This window comes from Leptonotus elevatus, chromosome 7 (genome assembly GCF_054856555.1).
Source record: "Leptonotus elevatus isolate MCC_2025b chromosome 7, RoL_Lele_1.0, whole genome shotgun sequence".
NCBI classification, from domain to species: domain Eukaryota; kingdom Metazoa; phylum Chordata; class Actinopteri; order Syngnathiformes; family Syngnathidae; genus Leptonotus; species Leptonotus elevatus.
In genome coordinates, this window is record NC_141245.1 from 15,834,055 (window position 1) to 15,860,767 (window position 26,713).

At 39.2% G+C, this 26,713-nt stretch overlaps 1 protein-coding gene across 4 annotated transcripts in view; it reads right to left on the reverse strand.

The window, feature by feature from the left end:
* grik4 (glutamate receptor, ionotropic, kainate 4) overlaps positions 1 to 26,713 on the reverse strand; it is a 299,291-nt gene that overhangs the window by 97,326 nt on the left and 175,252 nt on the right. For all 4 annotated transcript variants that reach the window (XR_015095554.1, XM_086080252.1, XM_086080249.1 and 1 more), the window contains exons 6-7: positions 14,327 to 14,492; positions 3,514 to 3,692 (exon numbers count right to left, since the gene is read on the reverse strand). Coding sequence is in view for 3 of the 4 variants with exons in the window: in XM_086080252.1 (XP_085936378.1) it covers positions 3,514 to 3,692; positions 14,327 to 14,492 (345 nt within the window). In the remaining variant the exon portion in view is untranslated. The remainder of the gene's footprint in view (positions 1 to 3,513; positions 3,693 to 14,326; positions 14,493 to 26,713) is intronic.

Genomic DNA, 26,713 nt, shown 5'->3' on the forward strand with positions numbered 1-26,713 from the left:
CGATCTGTCATTTCTGTGGAATCGTCTGATCGCGACGCAAACATTTCAGCACAATTTGACTGTCGGTGTCAGCTCATTTTCTGCCACTGACTGCCCCTATTTGACAGCCAAACAGGTCAAGTACCGTACCGGCAAACTAACACCTTAATGCATATTTGCAAAAGTGACCTGTCCATGCCAGAAAACAACACGCTAATGTGCGTAGCTTAGCAAAAATAAAATCTGTGTTGCATTCAAGGCCCATTCAGACCATCGAAAACGACATAACCCGCGATCCACTCACAAGGGTTGCTAACTTGTTACAATATTGACCTTTATTTATAAAAGGTGCATTTTACTTAGCAGTTTGTTTTAACTTTGTGTTTACATGCTCCTCTCTTCTTTTCTTTCTTTTTTTACCATGACTTTATAACAGCCAAGTTGTGTGCACTTTAGGGCATTCGCTATTTTGAATACACTACATAAAAACAGAACTGTGACTTTTGTTATTGTTTTGCTGCTTTATAATTAATATTTTTCTTTACAAAAGTTATTTATTATTACAGTGTTCATTTTCGCAAACTAATAAGTGTAGCCTTACTAGCCTAGTATTTATTCAATACTACTCTAATTTAATTTCTATTTCATATTACATCTTAAAAATAGTGATAAAAAACGAAATTGTGATTTTATAATTAAAAAAGTCGTGATATTCAATTTGTGCAAGATCGCCCACCACTACAGTCACGCATTGAAAGCAATGCCAAGCAATGTGACTGCAATGCCAATCAACCCCCACCCCCACCCAAAAAGATTTCCCGTCATCCACGGGAATCACGTTTGACCCACCCTATGTGATTGCCGTGGTCGCCGGGATTATAATGGCAACATATAGGAGCATGAAAAAAAAAAACATTGTTGCATGTGTAACACTGAAATTACATTATTTACAGATATAAACATACCTGTCTAGTGGTGGGCCACTTTCTATTTATATTTTTTGTTGGCAATTTTAACATTATACCAACTTAAATTGTTTTTTTTTTCATTCTTGACAATGAATTTTCTGATTCCTTGCTCCCATTTTTACAGTCACGTCTAAATATCTTGGCCACGTCTACCAATACTTGTAGCGGATCTGAATGGATGATGATGAGAATGAAGGTGGAGAGAAAGGGTTACAAGGCAAGAGGTCCCACTGTGGGCTCCCACGACTCTTCGGCCCGGGGGTTGTCAGGGTTGCTATGGTGACCAAATGACCGCTGATAGCAGCCTGAACGCTTGATTGAGGAGAAGACTACAGCGGGGGTAGAGCAAATAAGAATAGAACGAAATGGCGCCTCTCTCAACTCCATTACGCATCCATTTGACGTCACCTTCAATTTGGCCATCCATCCATCTATTGTCTCGCAGAAATAATGAGGTGTGTATTAATTACAGCAGGGCCATACGCCGCTGCCAAACATCCTCGCTTCCCCAGATCCTACTATCAATGCCATCGAGCCTCTTACAGACATTAATCGCCAATCAGGTGAAGCATCATCATTTTAAGTGTCCGAGATGTTAATAATGTACTGAAAGGTTAATTATCAGCATGTGCTGGAGAGGAGAAAGTACATAAGGATCATATTGTTCTGTTGGAGACAAAGTGTCGTGCTTGCTAATGGCGCCATTAAAATGTTCCTCCCTAACACAATGGGCTTTATGGGTTTGCATATCGCAGCTATACTTATGAACTATTCTAAGGTTGCTCTTCGAGTGGACTGAGATTCGCAAAGTTGTTTTTACTCATTGGAAAATAGACAGAGGAGTTTACATCCTAAGTGGGACAATTGATATTGATATTGAAAGTACAGTCACAAACTTCCATCCCAGTGTCGGTACCAGATGTGATCGGGCTACCAGATGGTATCGGGGTCGCCTAACGAACACGTCAAGCTACAGGATTGGCTAGAAATGATTCAGTTGACGTCAAACATTGGAAAGAAAATGATAACGATGTCATTTAAATAACAAAATGTACAGACTGAAATTGTAAAAACGTAAATAAACCTAAGAATATAAAGACAAGATATATTGAATAAATAATAAAATAGATTGAATAAATGATAAATACACAAATTAATTGTCTGAGATTGCTAATGTGCTCCTATTATCATTAGGACTGTTTTTGTGTTGTATTGTGATTTGTGAACAGCTCAAAAAAGAAAACAAACCGAAGTGAAAAACTTCGGAATCGCGCATTTCGTTAGCGCTGCTGTACTGACGTCATCGGCAGGTGCGATGGCGCTTCAATCTATTCGAATACTGGGCTCCAGGTGGCGGAGTGGAACCGTCACTTGCTTACAATGCAGGTTGCCGCGGGTTCACTTCCCCGCCTGGGAGACCATGTTTGCGTGAGTGAGTGAAGAAAAAAAATATCTGTTTGATTATTTCTTCAATCTCAAAGTATCCTGCTTACATTTGTACAATTTCAGTCCATACATTTTGTTATATAACAACATATGACTTTATTGAATATTGAATTGAACGGATAACTTCCATCCGATCCTGTAGCGTGACGTCATCGGTAGGATACAATCAGGCAGCCCGATCACATCTGGTACAGACACCGGCAGTAAATCATAAATGGCGACCTACCATAGACGGGCAGTGTAAATCAAGCCTTCAGATATGATCAGAGATTTGCATATTTAAAGTCATTCTAATTAGTACAGTTTTGATTGTTTCATACTCTGCATACAGTGATCTCATTACGGCTTGCGCAAGCCTGGGCTTAATCTTGTTTTTGCGAGTGTAAACAGCACGTCATTGCAGAAGCAGAGCTACATGTTGTCTGTGTCAAGAAAAAAAACAAAGATGTAGTTGTCATAGCATTTTCTGCTACAAAAAAAAAACCTCAGCAGCATAACTGACTCACCTTTTTCACTCCACTGGATTTGACTATAACCACAAGCTTTTGTTGTACCGCTTGCATTAAAATCAGTGGGAAAACTATTGCATCTTAATGGGAATGAATAGTAGGCTTTATAATCACTTGACATGTATCGTGTATCATTTAATTTGTGGTGGACGATGAAACATGGGTTGAAATGATATTTTATGCTGTCTTCAAAAATTTTTTTTTGCATAAAAAAGCCTCAATTTTTTTTATTATAGTTATTCTTTATGGGAGAGCCTCAATTGTGCTGCCTTTATTTTTGGGACGACTGTAGACTGATGATGCTGTGCTTTTTAAAGATGTGCCCTCAGCCCAAAGTGCAACAATTTATCTTCCTTGTGATTCAAGACAGCAAATGGATTATGGCAGAGAAAAAACATTTTACTCTTTCTGTATTTTCTTCGCTCTCTCCTGTGGGAACTATAATATATATCTCAACAAATCAAAATTGAAGCAGAACCAACTATTTTTTCAAGTAAAAAAAAAAATTCTCTACATATTGAATTACTTTTATCCTTGAACATTTCTCGCCTTCAGCATTTCTCAGTCCTCTGGGATTCTCGTTATATTTCTATCGTGCGTGCAACACTCACCCGTTCCAGAATGATATGGGACATGGTGGCGTTGGCGTCGACGATAATGGTGGCGGTCTTGTCGTCTCGTATCTCCTTCAGGAGCGGGGTTGGGTCCTGGCTGTCGTCAAGCATACGCACTGACAGGGTCTCCTTGGAGATGAGGAACTGCCTGAGGAGCTGCTCCAGGTTCAATAAGCCTGAGACGCACACAAACACACACAGTGGATTACTTTTAATGAAGTGAAGACTCAAAATGAGACTTGAGTTGGCTTAACACGGATAACCTTTAACAAAAGTTGGGGGGGAAAAAGAGTTGTCGAAGAATGGCGACGACCTTACAAGTCACTCGATTGTCCGAATGGTATGTTTAAAAAGAAGAAAGAAGCAATTTACACATGCAGAACCAAAACGTGATTCCCTTAAAGCTCTCTGACTGCTGTCTTACACACAAAAAGCCTTTGAGCAGCTTGCCTTCTTCTCATTACTGTGGTAACGCATTGTTTTGATTCCAGTAAGGTAAGAGGGATTTGCACTAATTAAAACATAGTTGACATAATGAAAAGGCTCCTGGCAGCAGTTAACAAGTCACTTGGCATCCATATATTTAGCAGAGACCCTCAGAGGTTATTTGGCTAATTTCTAATATAGGAAGAAGTAAAACTGAACTGGGATTATTAGTGAGCGTGGCCCTCGACAAATTAGCATGAAAGTTACCTTGGCATCTTGTTAGGGCTCATGTGTGTGGATGTTAATATTTCATGTTACCGTAAAAAACCCGGGAAACACTAACAGTTGTAGAGCAAGCACAGTGAGTACAGTATAGGGTCACAAATGTCACAATTACTGTAAATACTTCCATCCATCCATTTTCTACACCCTAAATGCAACCTAATCAAATGAAAAACTAAGTAACTACAACTGAGTAGTACTTTAATTTTCAAGTATATGTAACACTCATTCAATTTGTTTGTTTGCTAAGAATTTCATTAAAAATCAATTGTGCGTACTATACTGTACATACATACAGGGAAAAACACTTTTAACTCATTCAAACCCAAAAACGTGAAAACACGTTTTTCCCCCCCAACTTTGTCCTTCACTCCCAAAAACATATTTACATGTTTGTTTGTTTTACTGCAACTGCATACAGAAGGCTTTGATGCAGCTTCTGACATGAAGAGGTGGATTAAAGCAATGGTAGTTATTACAAAAAACGGCCAGCAGATGGCAGCAGAGTATAACCAGGGCCATGTTGCAACAAGCTCTTTTTGTCAGTGTTTTCACCAGGAATGTGAACATTGATGAAACTTAGCTATATTCTAATGCTAATTGCTGCAAAACGGAAACCGATACAAATATACTTTTTCTTTCCTGATGAAAGAAGAGACTCTAATATTTATTTTTGTAGGTTCTATGTTTTTATAGCAATAGAACACAATAATCTGCGGGCTTTGCAAAATAAATCAAAATCTAGTAAAACAGCTGGGAGCGAAGGGGGGTGCTTCAGTGAAAATAGCTAAGAACGAATGAGTAAAAAAAAAAAAGGAAGAAGTGAGATGTTTATTTGACTCTTCCATTGGCACTTCCAATTCCATCACTTCAAATTTCCTTGGTAAAATCCATCAGAGCTACATAAAGCTCAAGACCCTCCTTTAAATATGGCCGTCTACAACAGTTTTACTTCTGTTGCCTACAGCGTGCAAAGTCTGTTCGACTGAACGATTCCATTCGCTGCCTCAACGCACAAAAATCAGCAACACATTACAGTATTCTTGTCATAAACTAGTAATTATTTCAAAGATTTACTAAACGTGCAAAATCATGCCTATTGGCTGCCAAAGCACATTAATTCCCTGTCATCATGCCTAACAGTGTCAGTAACGATGCCTTCCCTGTCGGCCTGGCAGTATATTATCGCAAGTGTTTGTTTTGCTGTATGTGGCCGCCCGTGACATGGGACCTCCTCTCCCCTGCCTTGAACCTGTCATTCCAGCTCCCTCTGTAGTACGACACAGAGCATCTTTGATGAGCTTGAAATAGCTTCCACTAAATCAGCCTCCTTGTCCGCCTGCCTCGCATCCAAGCCTGCGCAGCGGCTCATGGGGACATCAAGTACAATTTCACGTCGATTTTATGACATCAGACGGTGAACTGTGTCTGACGTGGCTGTATAGAAAAATAGTGACACGCAGGGAAGTTCACGCTCTCATCAGGGTTTTGACTGCAACGCATTCAAAGAAGACTTTCCCCACATAATCTTCTTTGTGTTTGTTTTGGGCAGTCAAATTGCTTCACCAAAAAACAAACAAAAAAAAAACAAGCAGCTGAAACTTTGTAAGTTAGACCTTGATGGATGTGTGTAATCAACATTTTGGGTAAGATATGCTGAATGTCTGCAGATAGTTATTTACTCAACTGCAGCGAAACATTAAAGAGGAACCTTAATCATTTTTTGACAATAATATGTTATATGTGACATAACTAGTCTAAACATGACATTCTGATTAATGTTACATTTGTGGAATATGAGTTAAGCAGCAAAATCTAGCAGTTTAAAAAAAAAATCTATATCAGAAGGAGGACTGCTGGATTTTGCTGCTTATTTTGCTGCTTAACTCATTTGCTCCCAAAAACGTATAAATATGTTCTATTTTAAACATTTTAAGTGTCCCAAAGACGTATTTATATGTTTTTTTTGTATTTGATGCAGCCTCTCAACTGCAGAGAACGGTTAAAGAAATCGTACTTATTACAAAAACGGCCAGCAGGTCGCAGCAGAGCAAAAGAGATCAACCAGGGCCATGTTGAAAAAAGGTAATTTACCCACAGTTCTAAACAGATTTGTGAATAATGATGAAACTTTGCTATATTCTAATGATAATTGCTGCAGAATGGAAACAGATACAATAATATTTTTTTTTTGCCTGATGAAAGAAGAGACCCTAATCTTTCTTTCGGTAGGTTCCATGCTTTTATAGCAATAGAACACAATATTCTGTGAGCCTTGCAAAATCAGTCAAAATCCAGTAAAACAGGCTGGAGCGAAGGGGTTTGCTTCGGTGATAATGGCTGGGAGTGAATGAGTTAACTCATAGTCCACAAATGTAATATTATAATATATAATATTAATATTATTTAATATAATGTAATATCATTAGTATTATAACTTAAAAATTGGATAAAAATGGCTGGATTTTGCTTCATAACTCCACACATGTGAATCAATTCTGGGGCCCCTGTGTTTTCATTGTATCTGCTGCCCCTGGGTTCCATCTTGGTTGTTTAGGGTGGACTGATGGGAGTCGGCATCCTAACTGCATTTTCAAAGCAATTCTAGTCAAGCACAATTAGCTATCTAGCAAAACTAAAGGAACACTTCCTTAAACTGCATGAAGATGGGAAATACAAGAACACAAAGCTTTCTGAGTTCAAGGCGAAGAGTCAGATTCGATGAAAAATATCATTTTGTTCACCGGTAAACCCTATACTTAAGTCTTGAATTTGCAAACAATCATAATTAATTTTCAATAAAGGGTTCGGTGAATGCACATAGGAGTACCTCCAACAAGAGCCACTTGTCTAAGCCAAGGCCAACTTGTTTGAGGGGAGCATTTATTTGCCTTATATAGATTACACACCCTCAAACTAACGAGGACATGGTGGAAATATAGTCTGTGTGCTCTTAAAATTCATTATAGTGAAAGAACATTAACACTTTCTTGCTGCATCTCCTTTTTAAAGGCTTGAACAATCTATCTTTTGATGTAAAATAAATGAATAAATGTGGCAGCTCCAGAAAATACAAAAACCCACGTGAACAACAGCACAAGATGACACAGATGTACCGTAAACATAAATCTGAGAGCAAATGCAGCCACAATAGGCTGCAGACAGTAGAGTTAATGAACGTTACAGTCGCAGAGAATGAAATTCACAATGTGTGCAGGTGAATAATACATTACCTTTGTGATGACTCATCATTTAGCCTTGGGCATAGTAAGACCTACTTTTATGACTTTGCCACCAATGTGAACTTTAAAATGTACAGTAGAGGAGATATGTCAAAATATTGAAGTGCCAGCGTAATCACCGCGCCATTAACCCAAAATAACCACAGAGGGGAACCATATTTCTCTGACTTCCATCAGGTGCAGTCACCTGACACACTGCAATGGTGACATTTTTAGCTCGAACATTCAGGCGCTTTCTTTCATGGCTGGACTGAGAACAGACGTTAGATCACAGGCCATTTGGGAAAGACTGACAGATTTGTCGGAGCTGAGAATTTGATTTGTCGATGACCGGGCAAAATGAACAATCAATGGATCAATATGACAAGTACAGTACTACACTCCATTTTGACTCAATCAAGCCGAGACACTATTGGTCAAAAATCAGTTCTATGCAACATAATTTGTAACAATCTATCTGATGTTTGGGGTTTGAATACTCTGGCTTCCTCCCGTATCCTCAAACTCTAAATCACAGTTCTATGGACCTCTTAAATGGATGAATGGATGGAATGCTTAATTCATAGTGGGATACAATACAGTTGGATTTTTAGCAGGGTGATATTTAAGTGTCAAAAATAATCGATTATCCAACAACTAATTGATTATCAAGTTAATCATCAACTATTTTAATAATCAAGTAATCATACTCAGCCATTGTTTACCTTAAAATCATCGAAATCTTCAAATTCACCCTCTCAATAATATTTTTCTTTCTGTAGTCATTCATGAAATGTTTTAATCGAAATCAAAAAGCTTTTACTTGGGAAAACAATGACCGCACAGCGAAAGACATGGTTTTGTAATACACTTTGATGCATAGTAACATTTTATCAGACTATTTATTGATGGAATAGTGGATTCTAAAAAATATTCAATAGTGACAGCCCTGTGATATTGGAGGCCACCAGGCTTATAAATGCACAAACTACACAACGTTTTTTCTCATCATCAATTTTTAATAGTCACACTTGTGTGTCACCGATTAGTCTCCGTTGAGCAATATGCTCATTTGTTTGCAACAGACTGCATTTTGAAAATCATTTATTTAGACACTAGACAGTGACTGAGGAGCCTTTTGACATTCTAATCGTTTTCATTGTTGTTTTATGTTAGGGTATTGCCATGGATGCTTCAATTTAAATCACACATAAAAGAACATGCCAGTCTGACATAATTCATCTTTTTGTTGCATTTCTGAATGACATACAGCAAAATGTGAAGACAGAATTGCAATTGCAAGTAATTGCAATTTATTTGCATACGGTGTCATTTAATTAGACTGTAGTGCAAGGGCCTCAGAATTTGAATGTGGTCCACCTCATACTGACATCAAAGATGATACATAGTCAGTATCTTGTTATACTCTTATTCACTAAATTGCCTCCCAAGCACTCATGTTCAGTATTATGCACCACTTTAGTTCTGTATCATTATATAGAAGTTACTCCACTACTGCAAAAAAAAAATAAAAATTCTCATTGAGGAAAAATGTGATTTTAGCAAGGTAAGTCTCTTTAGACTGCAGAATAAAGACAGCATTTCAAACAACCATTTCCTACTTTACCAAATAAGAAATTGCCCTCTAAAGGGACTCAATATATGCACTGGGCAAAAACAGACTAAATAGAATAAAATAACCTTCCGAACTCAATAGGAACACCTCAGAACAGAGAAACAATGCTTCACGTGTCTTCAGACAGTTCCGTTCATCATTGATTAGACAGGAAAACCCAAACGGAAGACGTATGCACTCAAGCAACCTTACATCTGTCCACAAATCAAATATCCGAATAAACTGAATCCAATAATTTTGCCAGCAAGGAAACGTGTTCAGTGAACTGATGGATGAACATGGAGCGCCTCTCACCACCATGGCAGGTTAATTACCATTATTGGTCACAATAATATACACCAAGCCCTTCAATTATGCTCACCAAGTCAACCTTACACCTTTCCTTACATCCTTTTAATCATCGAGGTGTCTTGCTATCGAACCCTGATTGTAGCTTACAAATGTGGATTTCATGTCAAGTGTCATCCCATTCACAGCTGCCTAGACAGGAAGTGCTTTGATTTTCAGTGTGTTGCTCTTGACTACTTTGTGGACATAAAGCAGTGTGTGCAAAGATTTGTCAATTGAAGCATCCACTGAAAATTCTACTGGCAATTGTGTGCAGCTGGTGTGGGATTAATTTGCATTCAATGTCACATTCACATTTGCCTTGAGATTCATTAGTTTAATCCACTTCTTCTTGAAAGTGTTGGTCTGGATGTCTCTAAATATCACAGAATTTATAGACAACATGTAAATACTACTAATACTGGCATGTTTTTTTTTTACAAGATTAAATAAAAGAACCCACTAGATCCTTTGGCCTGTTTAATGAAATAAAAATGTCTTCTTAAATGCGCTGTTTGAGCTAAGTAGCAGCCACTCCCATCACTCCATTTACAAAAGTGCACTACAACGTCTCTTCAAATGGCCACAACAAGAATCTGTGCAAATAATAAGATTTGTGTGTGTGCATATCTGTATGTGTGACGCTTTTATCTACCCACGCTGACACATGGGGAAACCCCGTAGGTTGACAAGGGCCAGGCAGATTTGTTTATGTAGCACTACACACACCATTAGCAGTGCATGAAAAAAAAAAAGGATGATGTTTAAGGTCTGATTCCATTGTAGAATCTAAATTTGTAGCCAGATTTTGAACTTTATTTTTGTTAGATAGCGAGCAGTGCTGAACTAGATTTGCTCTCCTTGGCATTACAAATGCAGTTAGGACAACCACAAGAGCAGAGGCCCCAGAATTTAACCCTGTGGAACTCCATACGTTCCATTTTACATGTAAATTCATATTGCACATATTCGTCTGACTGTTTTATTTTGCTCGGCATAGTTCATATGTAGGGATTAGAATAATAAAAAAAAGATTACAAAATCACACGACGTACCATCACAACAGCCGTAAGTCGAATACTGAGCACACCAAATTCCCTGCAGCACAGATAGACCAAGCGATGTAGTGTGATTACCTGCAGCCAATAATGGCCAAGAAGGGATCGTCACAAATCATTTGAGTCGGTCAGGTGTGTGTCTTGACCTCCGCCAAATGCCTGAGACTGACTCACCAAACTCCTGGGGTTTGATTGAACCCAGGTTAAGAACCACTGACATAGGACCCGATTTCCGAATATCCAAATAGCGGGCACTAAATTGTTTGTGTTCTTACTCTAACAAACTGACCGCACTGTTGCTAACAGGTGGAAAAGGTGTGAAAATGACTGTATATAAAAGAGGGTTTTGCACATTAGCCATGCCATTCTTGCTGTTTGCCACTATACTGCTTTGTTGATGTGTCCAAAGTGAGACCAAAACGGTCTCTTGGAAGTACAAGGATTCCACCAGACACCAGCAATATACTAACACACAGCAGGAGTGTGTAAGTAAAAAAAAATTTTTTTTCAAGTTATTATTATTTATTTATTTATTTATTTTTATGTTTTTACAGCGTAGCGCTCTAAGCCAGAAGCCATGAGAATTGGGTGTACAGGTATGTGTCTATTATTATTTTTTTAATTAACTGGTAAAAATGTATTACAAACTCTCATTGTTAAATTGACATAGCTTTTTTTGAGTGAAAACAATTCTAGATTTTTTCACATAATTATTATTATTATTATTATTATTATTATTATTTACAGTGTATCGCTCTAAGCCAGCAGCCATATAATAAGATGTCCTTGAATGGACCTTCATGCTCAGCACCATAGACAAACTGTCTTATCAAATTCTAAAATATTTTGTCTGATGTGAAAGGTCATTGTTACAGCAAAAGTGCTTTCCCTTCTTGAGTAGCACGGTATAGTCAGCCATTACTGCACAATTGTTGCATTGGGATATTGGTTAAAACATTGTATCATGAGAATCCCGGCTCGTCTAATGTCGGTGTTGGCGTCCAACCTACCTTTGGGCACAAATTACGCCTCCGCTCCTGTGTGTCTTCAGCCATCGTTGGAAAATATGCATGAATTGGTCACACTCTATTAGGCTGTCGGTGGTGTGGATGATTAACGAGGCCACAACATGTGGACGAGCCGTTGACAGCATGCCGCCAAGCCAGTGACTGACTGCAGTAGTCAACGGGGGAAAGGGCGGGGCTTGGGGATCTGGGACCAAACGATTCTGGCGGACCTTGCGTACAAAACGAGGCATGCTGCCACTCACTTTTCAACTGAATGAAAAAGGGTCACATGAGAGCATGCAATCAATATGCCCCATTTTGTGGACAATCTCCTACTTGATGCCAATGTATGAGACTAGTGGTTATCTGTCCCCTTTCTTTCGGCCCAATCACTACATTTGCTTATTGCTGTGCAGCATCCTCAACGAACCACTCTCCTATTTAATTTTTTCCCCATTTCCTTTTCAGGCCAGCGCGCCAATATACAGCCACAGGGAGGAAATAACGCTTAAAATTGGTTTATTTTGTTCCAGCACACCCAAGGTGACGTCCTGACTCCTAAGGGCACCTTAGAGGCCAGCATTGTTATCATTATTTTTAGCCAACACTGTCAGCTTCAATAATCAACTCTCTGGTCACAAAAAAAAACAGGATCTAAGCTCTGAATGACTGAGATCTACACTATAGGATAAGAAACCTCAAGGCATTTGGATCAATGAGTTTGATGTAGAGATTTAACATATAAAGACATTTAGTTAAAGGGGAAGTCAACCCCCCCGAAATTATTGACAATAATTAGTGCTATGAAGCCCCACTAGTCTAAATTAAAAACGGTATTCTAGTTAATATTGCGTTAGTGGAATATGAGTTAAGTAAGAAGCAAACTCCATCAGTTTTTGTCAGTATCAGAAGGCTGCCATTTTTACACTTGCTGTCGACGGAAGATGACATCAGAGTTGCTCAGGTCAACGCCCAATCACAGCTCACCTATTTTCTGAAGCTAAGCTGTGATTGGTTGTTACTTGATGCTGCATTCGAGGATGGTCAAAAGCCGGATTTATCCGAGCTGTTTTTTAGAGGCGAAAGTAAACATGACCAAAATGGCGGATAGTGATACATTTTTTTATTTTTTTTATTTGATCTTTAAAAGCATTTCATACATTTCAGTAGTTCACCGTATAATTTCATGCAGGGAGATAGCGGCATACTGTCACATATGTTGTGTTACGCGGAGTTATGTCGAATATTTATGAATAAAGAAAGCTATCTAATTTAATACTCGAGTAAATTGTGTTTTACCATTCAGGGTCTGTGTTTCCAAAGGGGTTGGTTGCCATTGTAGAGTGACATCACATTGTAGTCCATCACAGAAGTCGGGATACTTTTTTCCCCGAAATTCGCAAGTGGCATTTCCGAGTTCAAGGGGGCGTTCCCGTACACACACGCTGGTTCGAACTCAGAAAAGTCCGACTTCTGATCAGCCTCGAATGCAGCATGAGACCTGAGCAACTGTGATGTCATTTTTACTCGAGAGCAAGTGGCAAAATGGCCGCCCCTGAGATGGATAAAAACAGCTGGATTTTGCTGCATAACTCATACTCCATAACTGTCAGAATGTCATGTTTACACTAGTGAGGTCACATATAACATATTATTGTCAATAAATGTTTAAAGAACTATATGGAACTTTTTCCCCAAAAATATCTTTACAATAGCATTTTTACTTGACCATTTATGACTGAAGCATCTTCTCGTTAGTAGATTAACACCTCAGCTGTTCACAAGCCTCTGGCCAATAGTTTTCAGACTGGATTCGGGTTAAAATTTCCCATCCGCTGTCTGCAGACGTGACGTCATGTGTGCAATGTGTTTGTGAAGGGTATGTGCAGTTTCAACAGGTGGCAGTAGCGATTCAAAATTGTTATGTCAATATTCGACATTCAGTAGCTTTAGAGAAATATTTGTTTGTGCATGGACTTGTACTGCGTACAAAAAATAAACAAATATATATTCATGTCACTGGAATGCTTTGAGTGACAGATGTAACTACTTAAGCAGAAATGAAAGGCGAGTGGAGTCAAATTGGGCTCTAAAGGCGCATTGGGATCATGGTGGGTGGTTCGACATGTCTCAGTTCCATCTGTGTGCCGTTTGATATGTGACTAATGCATTTCTCTTCCTGAAAGTGTAAAGCTGAGTGTGAAACAAAAGAAAAAAAGGTTAGCTGGTGCCACTCAGGGTCATGGTGTCTTTGTCTGGGGAGTTGTAATTACTGCTCGCTGGACTACAAGAGGGTGGGAACAGGCCATGATTTAATCTTCCTTTCTATTTGTGAAAATAAATTTGCCCCAAGGGGATTGAGAGGCTTTTTTGAGGTCATTCAGTTTAGTATCTTTGGAATCTAATGAGTGCCTTTGACAAGGAGTCGGTGAGATCAATGCTGGCTTCAGATACAAAATTTGATCTCTTTTTTTCCCCTTTTTTTCATCTGTCAAAGCGTGATCTTTATCAGGTGGTGTTTAGGGACTACACATAGACAAGCTATATTTAATTTGGATTTCAAGATGATGATTATGGAGTGCAGACTGTTTATTTTGGGATGTTGGCAGCAAGCACGCTCTGCGGATTGCAGCAGCTGCTTCAGACAGTGTGTCAGAGGGTGAGATTTTGATAAAGTGGCGCATCTGCTGCCGGAACACAGTTGTTGTGCATCTGGGATAGCTTGGTGTGTCAACATATCTTAAAGGAAAACACATAAAACACTATTTGCACTTTGTCGGCAGGTGTAGGGAGGGTGTTTGGTGTACAAGCTCCCCAAGTGTGTACACTGTGTAGGGTTTATTCTGTACTCACAGTCGGCCTGTGCGCAGATGAGGCAGGCGGTGGTGCTGTTAAAGAAGGTGAGAATGCTTGCTACGGCAAGGCTGACATCCATGTTGGTTGGCCTCAGGTCGAGAGTGGTGAACCGGGGGAACTGGACTTTTAAAATGTCTTCTGGGGCCACCTTCACGTAGGGTACCTGCACAGAGACAAGGATGTCAGGAGAAAGATTTACGCTTAATTGATGTTTGTCCTACCTGGAAGGTAGAGAACGGCGTGTTAATGTGAGACACTTTTTATTTATTCTGCATACAGGTAATGTAGGAGTGTCTCAAGGTTCCGTTTTAGGTCCCTTATATTTATACATGCATCAGCAAAAACATCTGCAGTGCCCGGGCCAAATTTGCTCTCAGTGAGTTAGACAGATTTGTGAACACTTAACACTTGTACAGGAAATGTATTTTTGCAATATTATGTTATATTTTTGTGTATTGATGTGTGATTTGAATGCTTCTCATTTAAGGCCGGCTCTTATATGTGCCCAAGCGACTGGCCATGAAAATTAGCTAAACGTAGCTAACTCAGATACATTTACCTTGTAAAATTTTGATTAATATGCATTGTCCCTTTCCAAATACAGGAAATCCTCATGTTCCGGAGGAGTTCCGTTCCTATGCTGGCGATGTAACACGGATTTCGACTTAAGTCGGATTTCACCTTTAAAAAGTCGATGTTTAACATTAAAATACTTTGTACAGTAATTTTAAACAACGTATTTGTGCCACACGGAAGATGCCGGAACCAATATTTTGTGTTTCCGCACGGACATTCATTGCTGACGAACGGCAAAGTGGAGCTAAGGGAAACTTAAACACAGAAATATTACGCGCCTGATGGCGAGCCGACCTGTTCGACGGACCCCGTTGCTGGAGGTAACAACACAATTTTAAATAACTTTAAAATGCATGATTACTGTGGAAAATTAACAAAAAAAGAAGGTGCTGCGGACAAGGCACGGGCGCCATAAAGATCGAAACGATGTAGGTCGCGAACGTCGTAACTTGAGGACTCAAATATTACCATAGACCATTTGGTCAAGGAGGACTGAGAACGATTACATGGAACCTGAATTTTAGCACAAGCTTCTTGAAAAGTCAAGAAATACCAAGCCGGTTATTTGGGGTTGCATTAGCTATATGGTGGTCTCAAAGCAAACCATCACATTTCTGCCACTACCTGACAGTTGTCTGCGAAGTAGTAGTACCCACAACCTTTATTTCAACCAGCTTCAAAGCAGCTGACTATTCCACTTCTGACAGCATTTTTCACAGAAGCCTGAGGAGCAGTAACCTCAAACTGGATTTGAAACCAGTCAAACCACATCTGACATCTCTGAGACGTATATCTGAGTGGTAGTATCCTCAACCCCGATTTGAACCATGTCGAATCACGTCTAACTATCCCGCTTCTGACACGATTTGTCAGAGAGGCCAATGGGTCATATGCTCAACATCACATTTCTGCCACAATCTGATCGTTGTCTGAGTGGTACCCTCAACCTTTATTTCAACCGTCCTCAAATTATGGCTGACTATCTCACTTCTGACATTAATCCTAAGAGAAGCCTGAGGACTCGGAGGAATCACCCATCAAACGTCTGACACCATTGGTGTGGGAGGTTTAAGGGTCCTCAATTCTTGTTTTAGAATAGAATAACTTCAACTCACCATCCCACTTCAAAGAAAAGTCTGAGTTTAGTTCCTGCAACCCAAATTTGACCTCATGTCATCTCACTTCTGACACCTTGTGATATAACAAGCTCAAAATTGCCAAAATGTAAGGTGGAAAACATTAAAAGGAGGATGCCATCAGACAGAAAGATTGTGTGTGTTGTTTTGGAAGTCTAAGAAAAAACCCAGGGTTCTGTGTAGTTGCAGATGCATACTCAGAACACAGAACTTGAGTGACTAAGATACTAAAATGTCTGTATGGATCACAAAATTTGTTTTCATACCACCCACAAGAACAAGCTCTTGTTACAGAGCGTTCATTTGAACGCCTCCTCAGCCACTGTTTTAAAACATTTTCTAACACGACTACGGATCAGCTTGGCAGTTTGATTTCAGATGATAGGACGACAAAAATAGCAGCACATAACAGGAATCTAGTAGCAGAGGCTAATTTACAGGGCTGTAGACAAGTTTACCTTTATTGAGTCCAAGTCAAGTTTGGGTCACAAAGTTCCGACTCCAAGTCAAGTCCGAGCCCGCTGTCCATTGTCTACTTACAGAATCTGCAGGTTGCTTCATGTGTTTTTGTTTTCTGCAGACGTTGTGGCTAACGCCAGTTCTCGATGGTTGGTAAAACCAAATTTTATTAACCCTGACATGACTGAAAGAATAAGACTTTCGCTTGGGGTCAGGTTAACCAGTCAGATGGCTTGCTGCCCGGTAGCTATGGTTACCGGGTGGCTAATGTCAATGTCGGTGTATTTTGATAGTCTGAAAACTTTAATTCAAGTTTCTTTTCAAGGAGGACGTTACTTGTCAGGAATAAAAACATAGTTGGACTTGGTCAAGTCGATAAAAATATTTTGTGAGTCCAATGGCCGAGTGTAAGACACGTCCAATTCAAATGCCAGGGAATCCGAGTCAAGTCCAGGACAACAAAAATAATGTTCCCGGACACGAGTCCAGCCCTGACTTGATAGCTATAACAAGGTATTTTTTGGGAATCAACAACAATGATCTGCTAACGTGATGCTGAAACATTTGTAACTCTTTTACCAAAGTAGCATCATTCACTTTGATGAGAAAATTAAGAAGGCTTATCTTTCTGCTGAGATTTTTTTTTTTTTTAATAGAGCACATTTTGTGATTGCTAATTGTGTCCATAAGCCAGGCTGAAATCCTGGCTTTATTAGTAGTACTCAGAGAATGTGATATCATTAATTAGTAGGAAAACTGTACAGTGTTTCCCGTATCATCAAAAATTAGACACACAGGGTAAGAAAAGAAAAGTCAGCCAAACCCTCGGTTAGAATCAATAAATACACCTCTCCAGTCCACTTCAGTCGGGCATGCAATCGTCAGATTGATTACCCTTGTTCTCACAGTGTTGATTTGCTGTAGCATTATGAATATTATATGTGTATTCCCTTACGGCCTGTAATTAAAGCCGAACAACCCCAATTGTTCTTAAGCTGTTTCTAGCACAGGCTAATCTCTACTGCAGATGCGTGAGGCGGAACCACTAACGTTAAACGCATCTCAAGTCACACAATCTGGAATTCTCCGCGCAAATGCCCTTTTCACACTGCACTGAATGTTGTTAACTGTTGTGTTTGTTGATCCTTGCAAGCGTTGTGTCTTTGCTTGTGTAAAGCACATTGAGTTGCCTTGTGTATGAAATCTGCTATAGATATAAACTTGACTTGCCTTGCCACTGTGAAAGAGACAACGCAAAATTACCGGTTGCCAGCTTGCCCATATTTGGAAATACTGACGTAGCAACCTACCAGGAAGTAAAAACAGACATTTTCAAACCCAGCTTTCATCTATTTCATGTTTTTAATATCATCGAATATGTATCTGACTCAACATGATGATGTGACCAGATAGCCACGACCAAGGTTGACCGCGAGGCCTGACTGGGAAATGGGGTGAGATCGAGTAGCAGGTGTTGGGTCAGTCAGCTGGCCAGGCATTAGGGTGGAGCCCAGTGGGGCTTGAAGGGGATACTGGAGGACATGCCGGGTCTGAGAAGAGCAACAGGGAAAGGAGCCTCTTCATCACGGCAGATTGCCTGTCTGTGCTCTTCTCAACAGCCATACATTGCCTTCCTCCTCGTCCCCATATTCCCTTGATTGGTTTTCAACCCTTGCCCATTGTTGTGTAATGGAGTCCCTTGGTGTCTGGATGGATGGAGGTGCAGCCAGTAGTGACAGCACCCGATGGAACACTCAAACCTGGGCAATAAGGAGCCTTAAACCTGGATAATAGTTGGACAGCACGCAGGGGAACTGAGCGCCACTTTGGGAGTATCTTTGATTGTTCCAATTGGATTTGTCTGATTTCTACTTCTTTTTCTCTTGTTTCTCTATCTACCCCGGCCTATTACATTTTATATTCCACTGGTTACTTGTTGAATTTTGTCCTGGTATTACATTTGTAACTGAAAAAAACTACTTCCTATTGGGGATGGGCAGATAAATGATTGGTCATTAAGAATTTGATTAATTGTGTCTCACAACTAGTTCGCTGTCTCAACTCTCAGGAAATAACAGAGGAAGTTCTTATTCGGTTCAATGCTCAAATTTGCAATTTAAACCGAAAGGGTGTTGGTTGAAGCAAGAGCATTTTAACCCTATTCCTGTTTTGTGGGGTCCAATGGACCCCATTATGTAATCCTCACCCAACCTTTTAGGAACACATGGGATGGCTTGGAATTTAATTCCGGATAGTGGGTTTCTCATTTAAATACAGAAAACCTTTTGGGGTCCAATGGACCCCATATTTCAAAATCGATTTTGAAACCTCTGTTCCCAAGATCAAGACAGAAAGACTCTAACTGTGAAAATCTGTATGAAAGGATTATATAACATCAAGCATTCTCTGGGTGATGAATGTTTATTGGCACTGATACAAAAAGTAAAATAACCAATTGAAAGGAAACCTATACAGAAACGTTTGAAATTATGACATAAAGATGTGATCATTGGATCTTGCATTCATATCTCACTGAAAGTTTATTGAAATGATGGATACATCCATTGTTAAGACATAATCATGTGCATTGTGGAAAGAGAGGTCAAGTGTGAAGGCGATTACAGTTTTGTTTTAGCTACATTGAATCTCAGATATTTCCCAGTTATGCTACCATATACAATAATAACTCATTTGTTTTATGTGTCAGACAATGAAGAGTCAACAGTCACAGCATGTAATCAAACACGTTTTTGTTGATATTTTGTTGGAAATGAAAATAATGCGTTTTTCCTTAACAAATACAATGTTTTTAAGTAAATAGCTGACCATGAGCAGGATTTTTTTTAACTTAAGTGGGGAACTCCATGCAAAACGCCTCCTCACCAGCAGCAGACACCAATATATTCAAACAGATCCAATGTAAAGCACTAAAACATAGCCAGATACACTCGAGGTCCATTGGACCCCAAAAAATGGCTAACGTAGGTTTTTCCTAATAGCAGGAATAGGGTTAAGACCTACCCCAAAAATATCAATCATTAGGAATGGCTTGCGACCAATCCACGGTCAGCAAAACCAGCTTGGATAGGCTCTGGCACACCCGTGATAAATGGATGGAAAAATAATCAATCAGGTTTTAAACCATCCAAATCACAGGCTAAGTAGCACCACATCAAATCTAAATATAACTTTGGCATGGAAACAGAAGTTCTGCACATTCAAGGAGCTATACTCGATCCTATTAAGATAGTATTTCAAAAATGAAAATTAGTTGATTAAATGTGTGCAAAGTTGACATATAAAGTTCAAGAAAATAGTCAAAGTAAAAACACACTACAGTCAATGAATTCTGGAAACACCTTACATCCCACTTTAATATGCGTTGATGTAGTAAATGCAGTCTACTACTGTAGCATATCGATCCCTCATGTTATCAATCGGAGCAATACTATGAATTGATTACCTAACAGCAGCCATGCGATGTTTTGACTCAAAATCAATGTCCCGCATGAAGAACAGCAAGTTGTCAACCACATTTGAGGAACCTGCCACACTTCTTATCTGCAACCAACAGCTCGTATAATTCACCCGTAGTATTGCAAAGAAGCATGTAATGGTGATAAAATAGAGTAAATGAGTTACTTTTTCCTCAAGCTAAGGATTCCTTTATAGAACTCGGATTAATCACATTTGATAAAACGTAATCAATGGGATGCATCTTAACCTGTCAATATATGGTAATGGCTGTGAGTATCTTGCATGATACATGCATATATGCCCTTCCCTTACCGTATGCTCGAAAGCCCCTACCAGCTGCGTTCACAGATGTAATAGCAGACAATGTGCCACTAGAAAATATCTATTAACCCTCCCACCCCGCACCAAACATCAGTCGATGTGAGATCCAGACTGGTGAAAAATGGAGACATGTCACTTGTGTCACTAAAAATCAAAAGGCAGAGTATATCTGTAATGTTTTATCTTACACTGAATTACAAGTTCAAGTAAAATAACTAAATAATGCGCCTGAGTAATATGGCACAATTACCCTTCCTTATTTGTCATTAAAGTTACAACACGATTTAACGAGTATTTTATTCTTTGCAACATCTTACTCTGCTTAAACTTGCATGACAATGTTTAAATACAACTATTTTTTATTTTTTTTACAGTTAAAATAAAGGTTTTAGAATGGTGGCATTTTGACCTCTGGGGCAAATTATTCTAATTAAAATGAAGGTCCCACTATTTCCTATTACAATTCCATTATTTGTCTGACTTATTTCAAGCCTCCATTTTGTCTTATTTTTTTAATATAGAATATGTGAATATATATGGTTATATTTTCATCTCATGAATGTAAATGAATGTAATATTTTCCTGCACCTTCACCCTGTTTTTAAGGTGTTTAATCTTCTGCTTGAAAATAGTGATCACATATTTTCAGTGACGCTTAAAACAAATATCTGAAACTCAACTTTTGCTGTTTCAAAATAAATTGAAGTGCATTATATTATTATTTGAGCATCTGCTCAGAGTCATTTTTTTGCCATGGGAGTAGGCTTAATTGCATCCGAAAATTGCGCGGGGGAAGAAAATAACGACTAACGACCAAAGGTAGCCTTGGCTTTCTGGTGGCATTTCTCTAAAGAAGTGTCACGTTGACTGCTGCTGAAAGACAGATGTTTATCAGCGAGCTGACTGGAGGATGAGGAGACGAAGACAGAGTACAAGTCAAAGAGGCGGGAAAGCCGAGACATGAAACCTTCAGCTGGAATGTCATATGGGAACGACGAGAGAAACTGCAAAACGGGAAACATAGACATCCCACAATGGTGTAAAATTGGACAATTTGCAGTGTCAATTTGTCACGTCTTTATTTTTGTGCAGACCACAGACAACATAAGTGTCAAGGACATGATGTACTTTAGTTCCAAGAGAAAGCTTGGCAGGAACGCTGATCTGTTAGTTTGGCTGTAAAACGGACAGTAGTGAGTGCAGTGTGGATGTTTTTGTTCAATACACTAAATGGATGGATGTAGGTGTGTGTGTCTAATATATACATATTACATAATAGTTTGCAAGTACATAATACAAAAGGATAATACATAAAAAAAATAATAATAATTGCAATTGAACCCGAAACCAACAGTTGGAGATAATCAGCCAATCACATTCAACTGTGTGTCAGCGTTCAGTAACATGTAGTAAGTATTTGGTCACAAAATAAACATCTAAAGAAATAAACAATATATGGTTCTAAGTTTCTCTGTGCTGCCTTATATTTTCTGGCAGACGTATCAAACACTGAAAACGACCATCCTTTGGCAGTGAATACATGTTTACTGAGTCAATGTTGTTTCCATTGTATTTATTAAGTATTACAACCTCATGGCAATTTGGCTGTGTTTTAAGCTGATCCTCTTATTGTTTTGAACTTTGGCTGGCATCTTGTTTCGTAATCTTATAAATACAATTAATCATTTGACCATTTTGATGTCATGTTCCTCTGTCGCAAATTTGAATTTGTGGCGACAATTCCTCAACTATCCTCAAGTGATGCTTTAGGATTGCCAAGTCAGAGAAGATGCAGTACAGATGTTGAAGATTCGTGCTCGGTTGTGTGTGAGTCTGCTCATTCTACCTCGGATTTGTATATACAGTACACGTGTGCGTTCCCTGAAGGGTGACAGAAGAAACGGCAGGTCTGCAGACCGCGGCTTGACAGGCGTTTAATGAGGACGTTCCCACAGGAGCGAACAAACACAATCGAGCAGCAGGGAAGAGGATGCACCTTTGTTCAGCGGCAAACACATGTCACCCCGATTACAATGTGCTTACAATATGCTTACATTCGTTATTGACAACATTACCCTGAGATTTACTTGCGTGACCTCAAAGATAGCTGGAATCCTTAGATTGCCGAGCCAGTGATGACTTAATTATTGCCAACAATGTCTTAGCGCTATTGTTTTGATTACAATATTACCATGACAGCGTAGTCTTAGGCCACCATGGACAAAAAGGGATGCTGGCGAGACAACATAGGGGATGGGCAGATGTGACAGGCTGAGATTGCCATGGAGGCGCAGTAGGATTTCTAGTCACGCCAGTCACAATGCGGCTGTGAAATCTCTCCCGGCAAACCTGACAGTACCTAATAGGGCGTATCAGTTACAGTCCACTTGCATTGGGGTGACCAACCAGACCCAGCAGATGGAGCTGCACCTTCAGGTGCCAAAGTGGCGTTGCAGTCAGACAGACTGGCATGTTGAGGTCTGTGCTCCACTGAGTGCTATTCCAGCTCAACTCATGCTAATAACTGCTTTTCAGCAGAACATTTCTGCTCATATTCAAATAACAGTACATTCAACTTTGGCCGGGAATCACAAGCTACCGAGCTGGAGTTATTTCCCTGCTATGCAGTGGAGTGTGTAAGCCTCTCTGCTACCTGTCTGCTGTGAACCCAAATGGAGCCTGCTGCAGAGGTAGCGCGAGTAGATGAGGCAGCCATATGGAGAGCAGAGGCGTAATGTGGAAGTACATCTGTTGGTTTGAACCCCCAAGTGGCAGGAGAGCTAAACCTCTTCATCACAACACTTTTTATGGGTCATCAAACATGTCAGGCGCGGTTGCGGGAACGTTCACACAGTTTGGCGGTGATGTTTGAAGGGTGTTGTTTACAGTACACATGTCGCAAAGTCCTGGCTATCAATTAGCACACAACACAGGCTTGGATGATGAAAGGGACCTGTCCTTGAAACGCTTGTCGCCAAATGGTCTGCTGCCATTCCGCCTAAGTCAATTTTCCCCATTGAAATGAAGTGAAGTGCCCCAACAGTTTAAACTACCACTATATATTTTTTAAATAAAACAAACAGCACTATATGGAAGCAAGATAAGTGCCTTGCCAGTGCCAATTAATTGGCGATCAGTTCAAGGTATAGTCCAACTTTTGTCCAAAATCACCTGGGATCGACTTTCGTTCACCCTTGAACTGAACAGAATGGACAATATAGAAATTGATGGATTTACTGCACATACTGGTATATTGACATGTTGTATGTGCCTTTTAAGTGCAACATCAAGCGCTGGAGTTAGCTAAAGGGGCAGTCAACGTTTCTTGACAATAACATGTGATATCCCTAGTCTAACCATGTCATTATGATGAATATTACATTTGTGGAATTTGAGTTATGAAGCAAAATCCAGCCATTTTTATCCATCCCAGGGGGCGGGCATTTTGCCACTTGCTGTCGACTGAATATGACATCACAGTTGCTCAGGGCTCAGGCAATGACCAATCACAGCTCACCTGTTTTCTGATGCTGAGCTGTGATTGGTTGTTACCTGAGCAACTGTAATGTCATTTTCTCAGTGGCAAAATGGCTGCCTTCTGATATTGATAAAAACTGCGGGATTTTGCTGCTTAACTCATATTCCACTAACACAGTATTAACCAAAATACAGTATTTAGACTAGTGGGCTGCATTGAACATATTATTGTCAGTATTTGTGAGTGTTTTGATTTTGTATTTGACCATGTGTCTTATTCACTGAATCATTTGTTAATACACCTGTTAGTGGACTTGACTCTTTCTTACCTGGAAAGAATTTATACAGTGCTTAATGAGGTCTAGCTCGGTCTACTTGTGATGAGAACATGACCTGAACATGATTCTATTGTCACAAATGAAAAAAAATGTCATTCATGGTAATAAAAAGTGGTAACAAGCAAACTGATTACCCTGTTGACTTCCTTAATGTCTTCAGTTTAGTGAGCTTACAGTACAGTTGTCCAACATCGTTGCTTTACGTACTTCTGTTTGACTTGTTTCCACTATCTACACTAAAACTCTTTCGCGTTCAAAAACGAGAAGCACCAGATATGGTTTGTTGCAACACAAGTGAAAATAACCTGAACCAGTGAGGAAACAAATCTTTAAACATGAACTCATTCACTGCCATTGACGGCTATAGACGTCAAAAATTCATTTGAACTATGTCTATAAGTTTAACTCTTTTTTTTTCACTTTTGTTAACAAGAGTATGAAAACCTAGATTTGTTTATTGTACATTTAGAACAGATATAAAAATTTTGATTAATTGTGAGTTAACTAGTGAAGTCATGCGATTAATTATGATTAAAAATGTTAATTGCTTGACGCCCCCACATTTTTTATAATGTTTTCTTTTCTTTTGTATTCCTTCACTGCCATTGACGGCTATAAACGTCAAATTAATTTCAACTATTTCTATTAATTAAAAAAAAAAATCCACTTTTGTTAACAAGAGTATGAAAACCTAGAATTTTTTTTATTGTACATTTAGAACTTTTTTTTTAATGAATGTATGGCAGTGAATGAGTTAAATAGTAGGATAACAGAAACCAATTTAAACCATTTAGTCTGAAATCATTAAATTGGTGTACTGTACATTTACATTCAAATATTCTCATTGTTTACCATTAACTATTCTGGCTCAGTTTAAGTTGATGGTGTAGATTGTGCCTTGAGGGACAGAAATGGAACCCCTTTTTGACAGTGTAATCTATAGCAAATTGAAAAAGTGCATGGCTATTTTGTTGGCAACTGCCCATTACGTGTGAGGCTTATTAAGTTGATGGGGGGCAGCAGGGAATGAGAGCTTGCATGTGGTAGACCTCCCTGAACCTCTTTCACATAAAACCCTTTATGAGAGATGTATATGATCAGCTGTTGAAATTCAGATAACGCTGACTAAAACATATATAAATAGAAGAGAGAGAGGAAAAAAAAAAGGCACAGCATGGCTGTAGCAATGACGCCCTAGCAACCAACTCATCTTGGTGTCAGTCCCGGCAATGAGATCTCAATTTGTGGTAGTAATGAGCCTGCTTCAGGTCCCAGTAGCCGTGGAAGAACCAGCCTTGTGATAAAGATGAAGTGTGCTGCGGCTCCCATGGTGCCTTTTAGGAAAGTGGAACATTGACCACGAGATCTCTATCTCATTGATCAGACAGTTCAGAGAGAAAAAAAAGTTCATTTCCTCCTGGAGTCGGTTCCTCACTCCCAATGCCCTTTTTTTCTGAGCCAATGTCTTTGTACAACGAGCTAGCTAGAAACGCTCTGCTGCTTGGTTGTACACGTGGTGACGTTTCTTGGAGTCTCTGAATGACGTATAGTTGCTTGCAAATACTGTAGTGTTCAGTAAAATTAATGAAAATGCCATTACTTTGTTCCAGCCATGCAACCCCCCGCCCCCCTCCCCAAAAAAAGTAACTTGTATTTTATTAGATTTAAAAAATACTATAATTACTTTATGAGACATATAGTAATATAAATTAGATAGACTAAAAATAAAGCAGTTATGCATCATGATAAATTCATTACAACTGCTTTCGGTGTGTGTAACTTGGCCACCGGGGGCAGTATAATAAAGTCATGAAGACACAAATGAAAAAGAGTTTCACAATTGTTCGTATATCAGATGTATTAGTATAATTAGGGCCAACTAATTAACTAATACTTGAGTAATACCCCGTGGCATTATGGGAAAATATATTATGTGTATAGGATTTAGTCCACAAGTACGTTCAAACGTATTAGCAGGTATGTTTGAACGTACTTGCAAGTATCTTTGAATGTATTTTAGAGTAGTCGCAAATAGTTTCAAACGTACTCACAGTCAAAAATGTTTACTCCACATTGGTAGTTCCAAAAAAGGAAAAAAAGGGGGGGGGGGGGCAACTGCAGTCGACAGATGTGCTTCTCTAATTGTGATCAGGTAAAAAGGGAACACAGCTGCATTTTTGCATTTAAACAGCACAATCTTCACAACCACATTCTTCTTAACGATCTACTTTGTGCAATGCACGGTGGGGAAAAAAACTTACACCACTCACAAAAACTATACTAGGGATATTCAGCTTTTGGTTGAAATTAGGAGATGAAGCCAAAATGTACTGTGACCTTTACAGGTAAAGATCATTTGTCCTTGACCTAACTTTTTGAATGTACGTCCAACTGACAGTGATTTGTGTTTTTTTTCCCAATAACAAAGCATTCTTGTTCAATGATTCTTTAACCTTGTGTAACACGGCTGCGGTTTGTGACACCTTAGATTTGACATGCGCTTTCCATGTTAAACGTTCATCAATAATAATACCTAGAAAATTCCCGACAGGCAAATCGGTTGTACATGACTATAAAGTTAACACACCCCTGTTTAAACG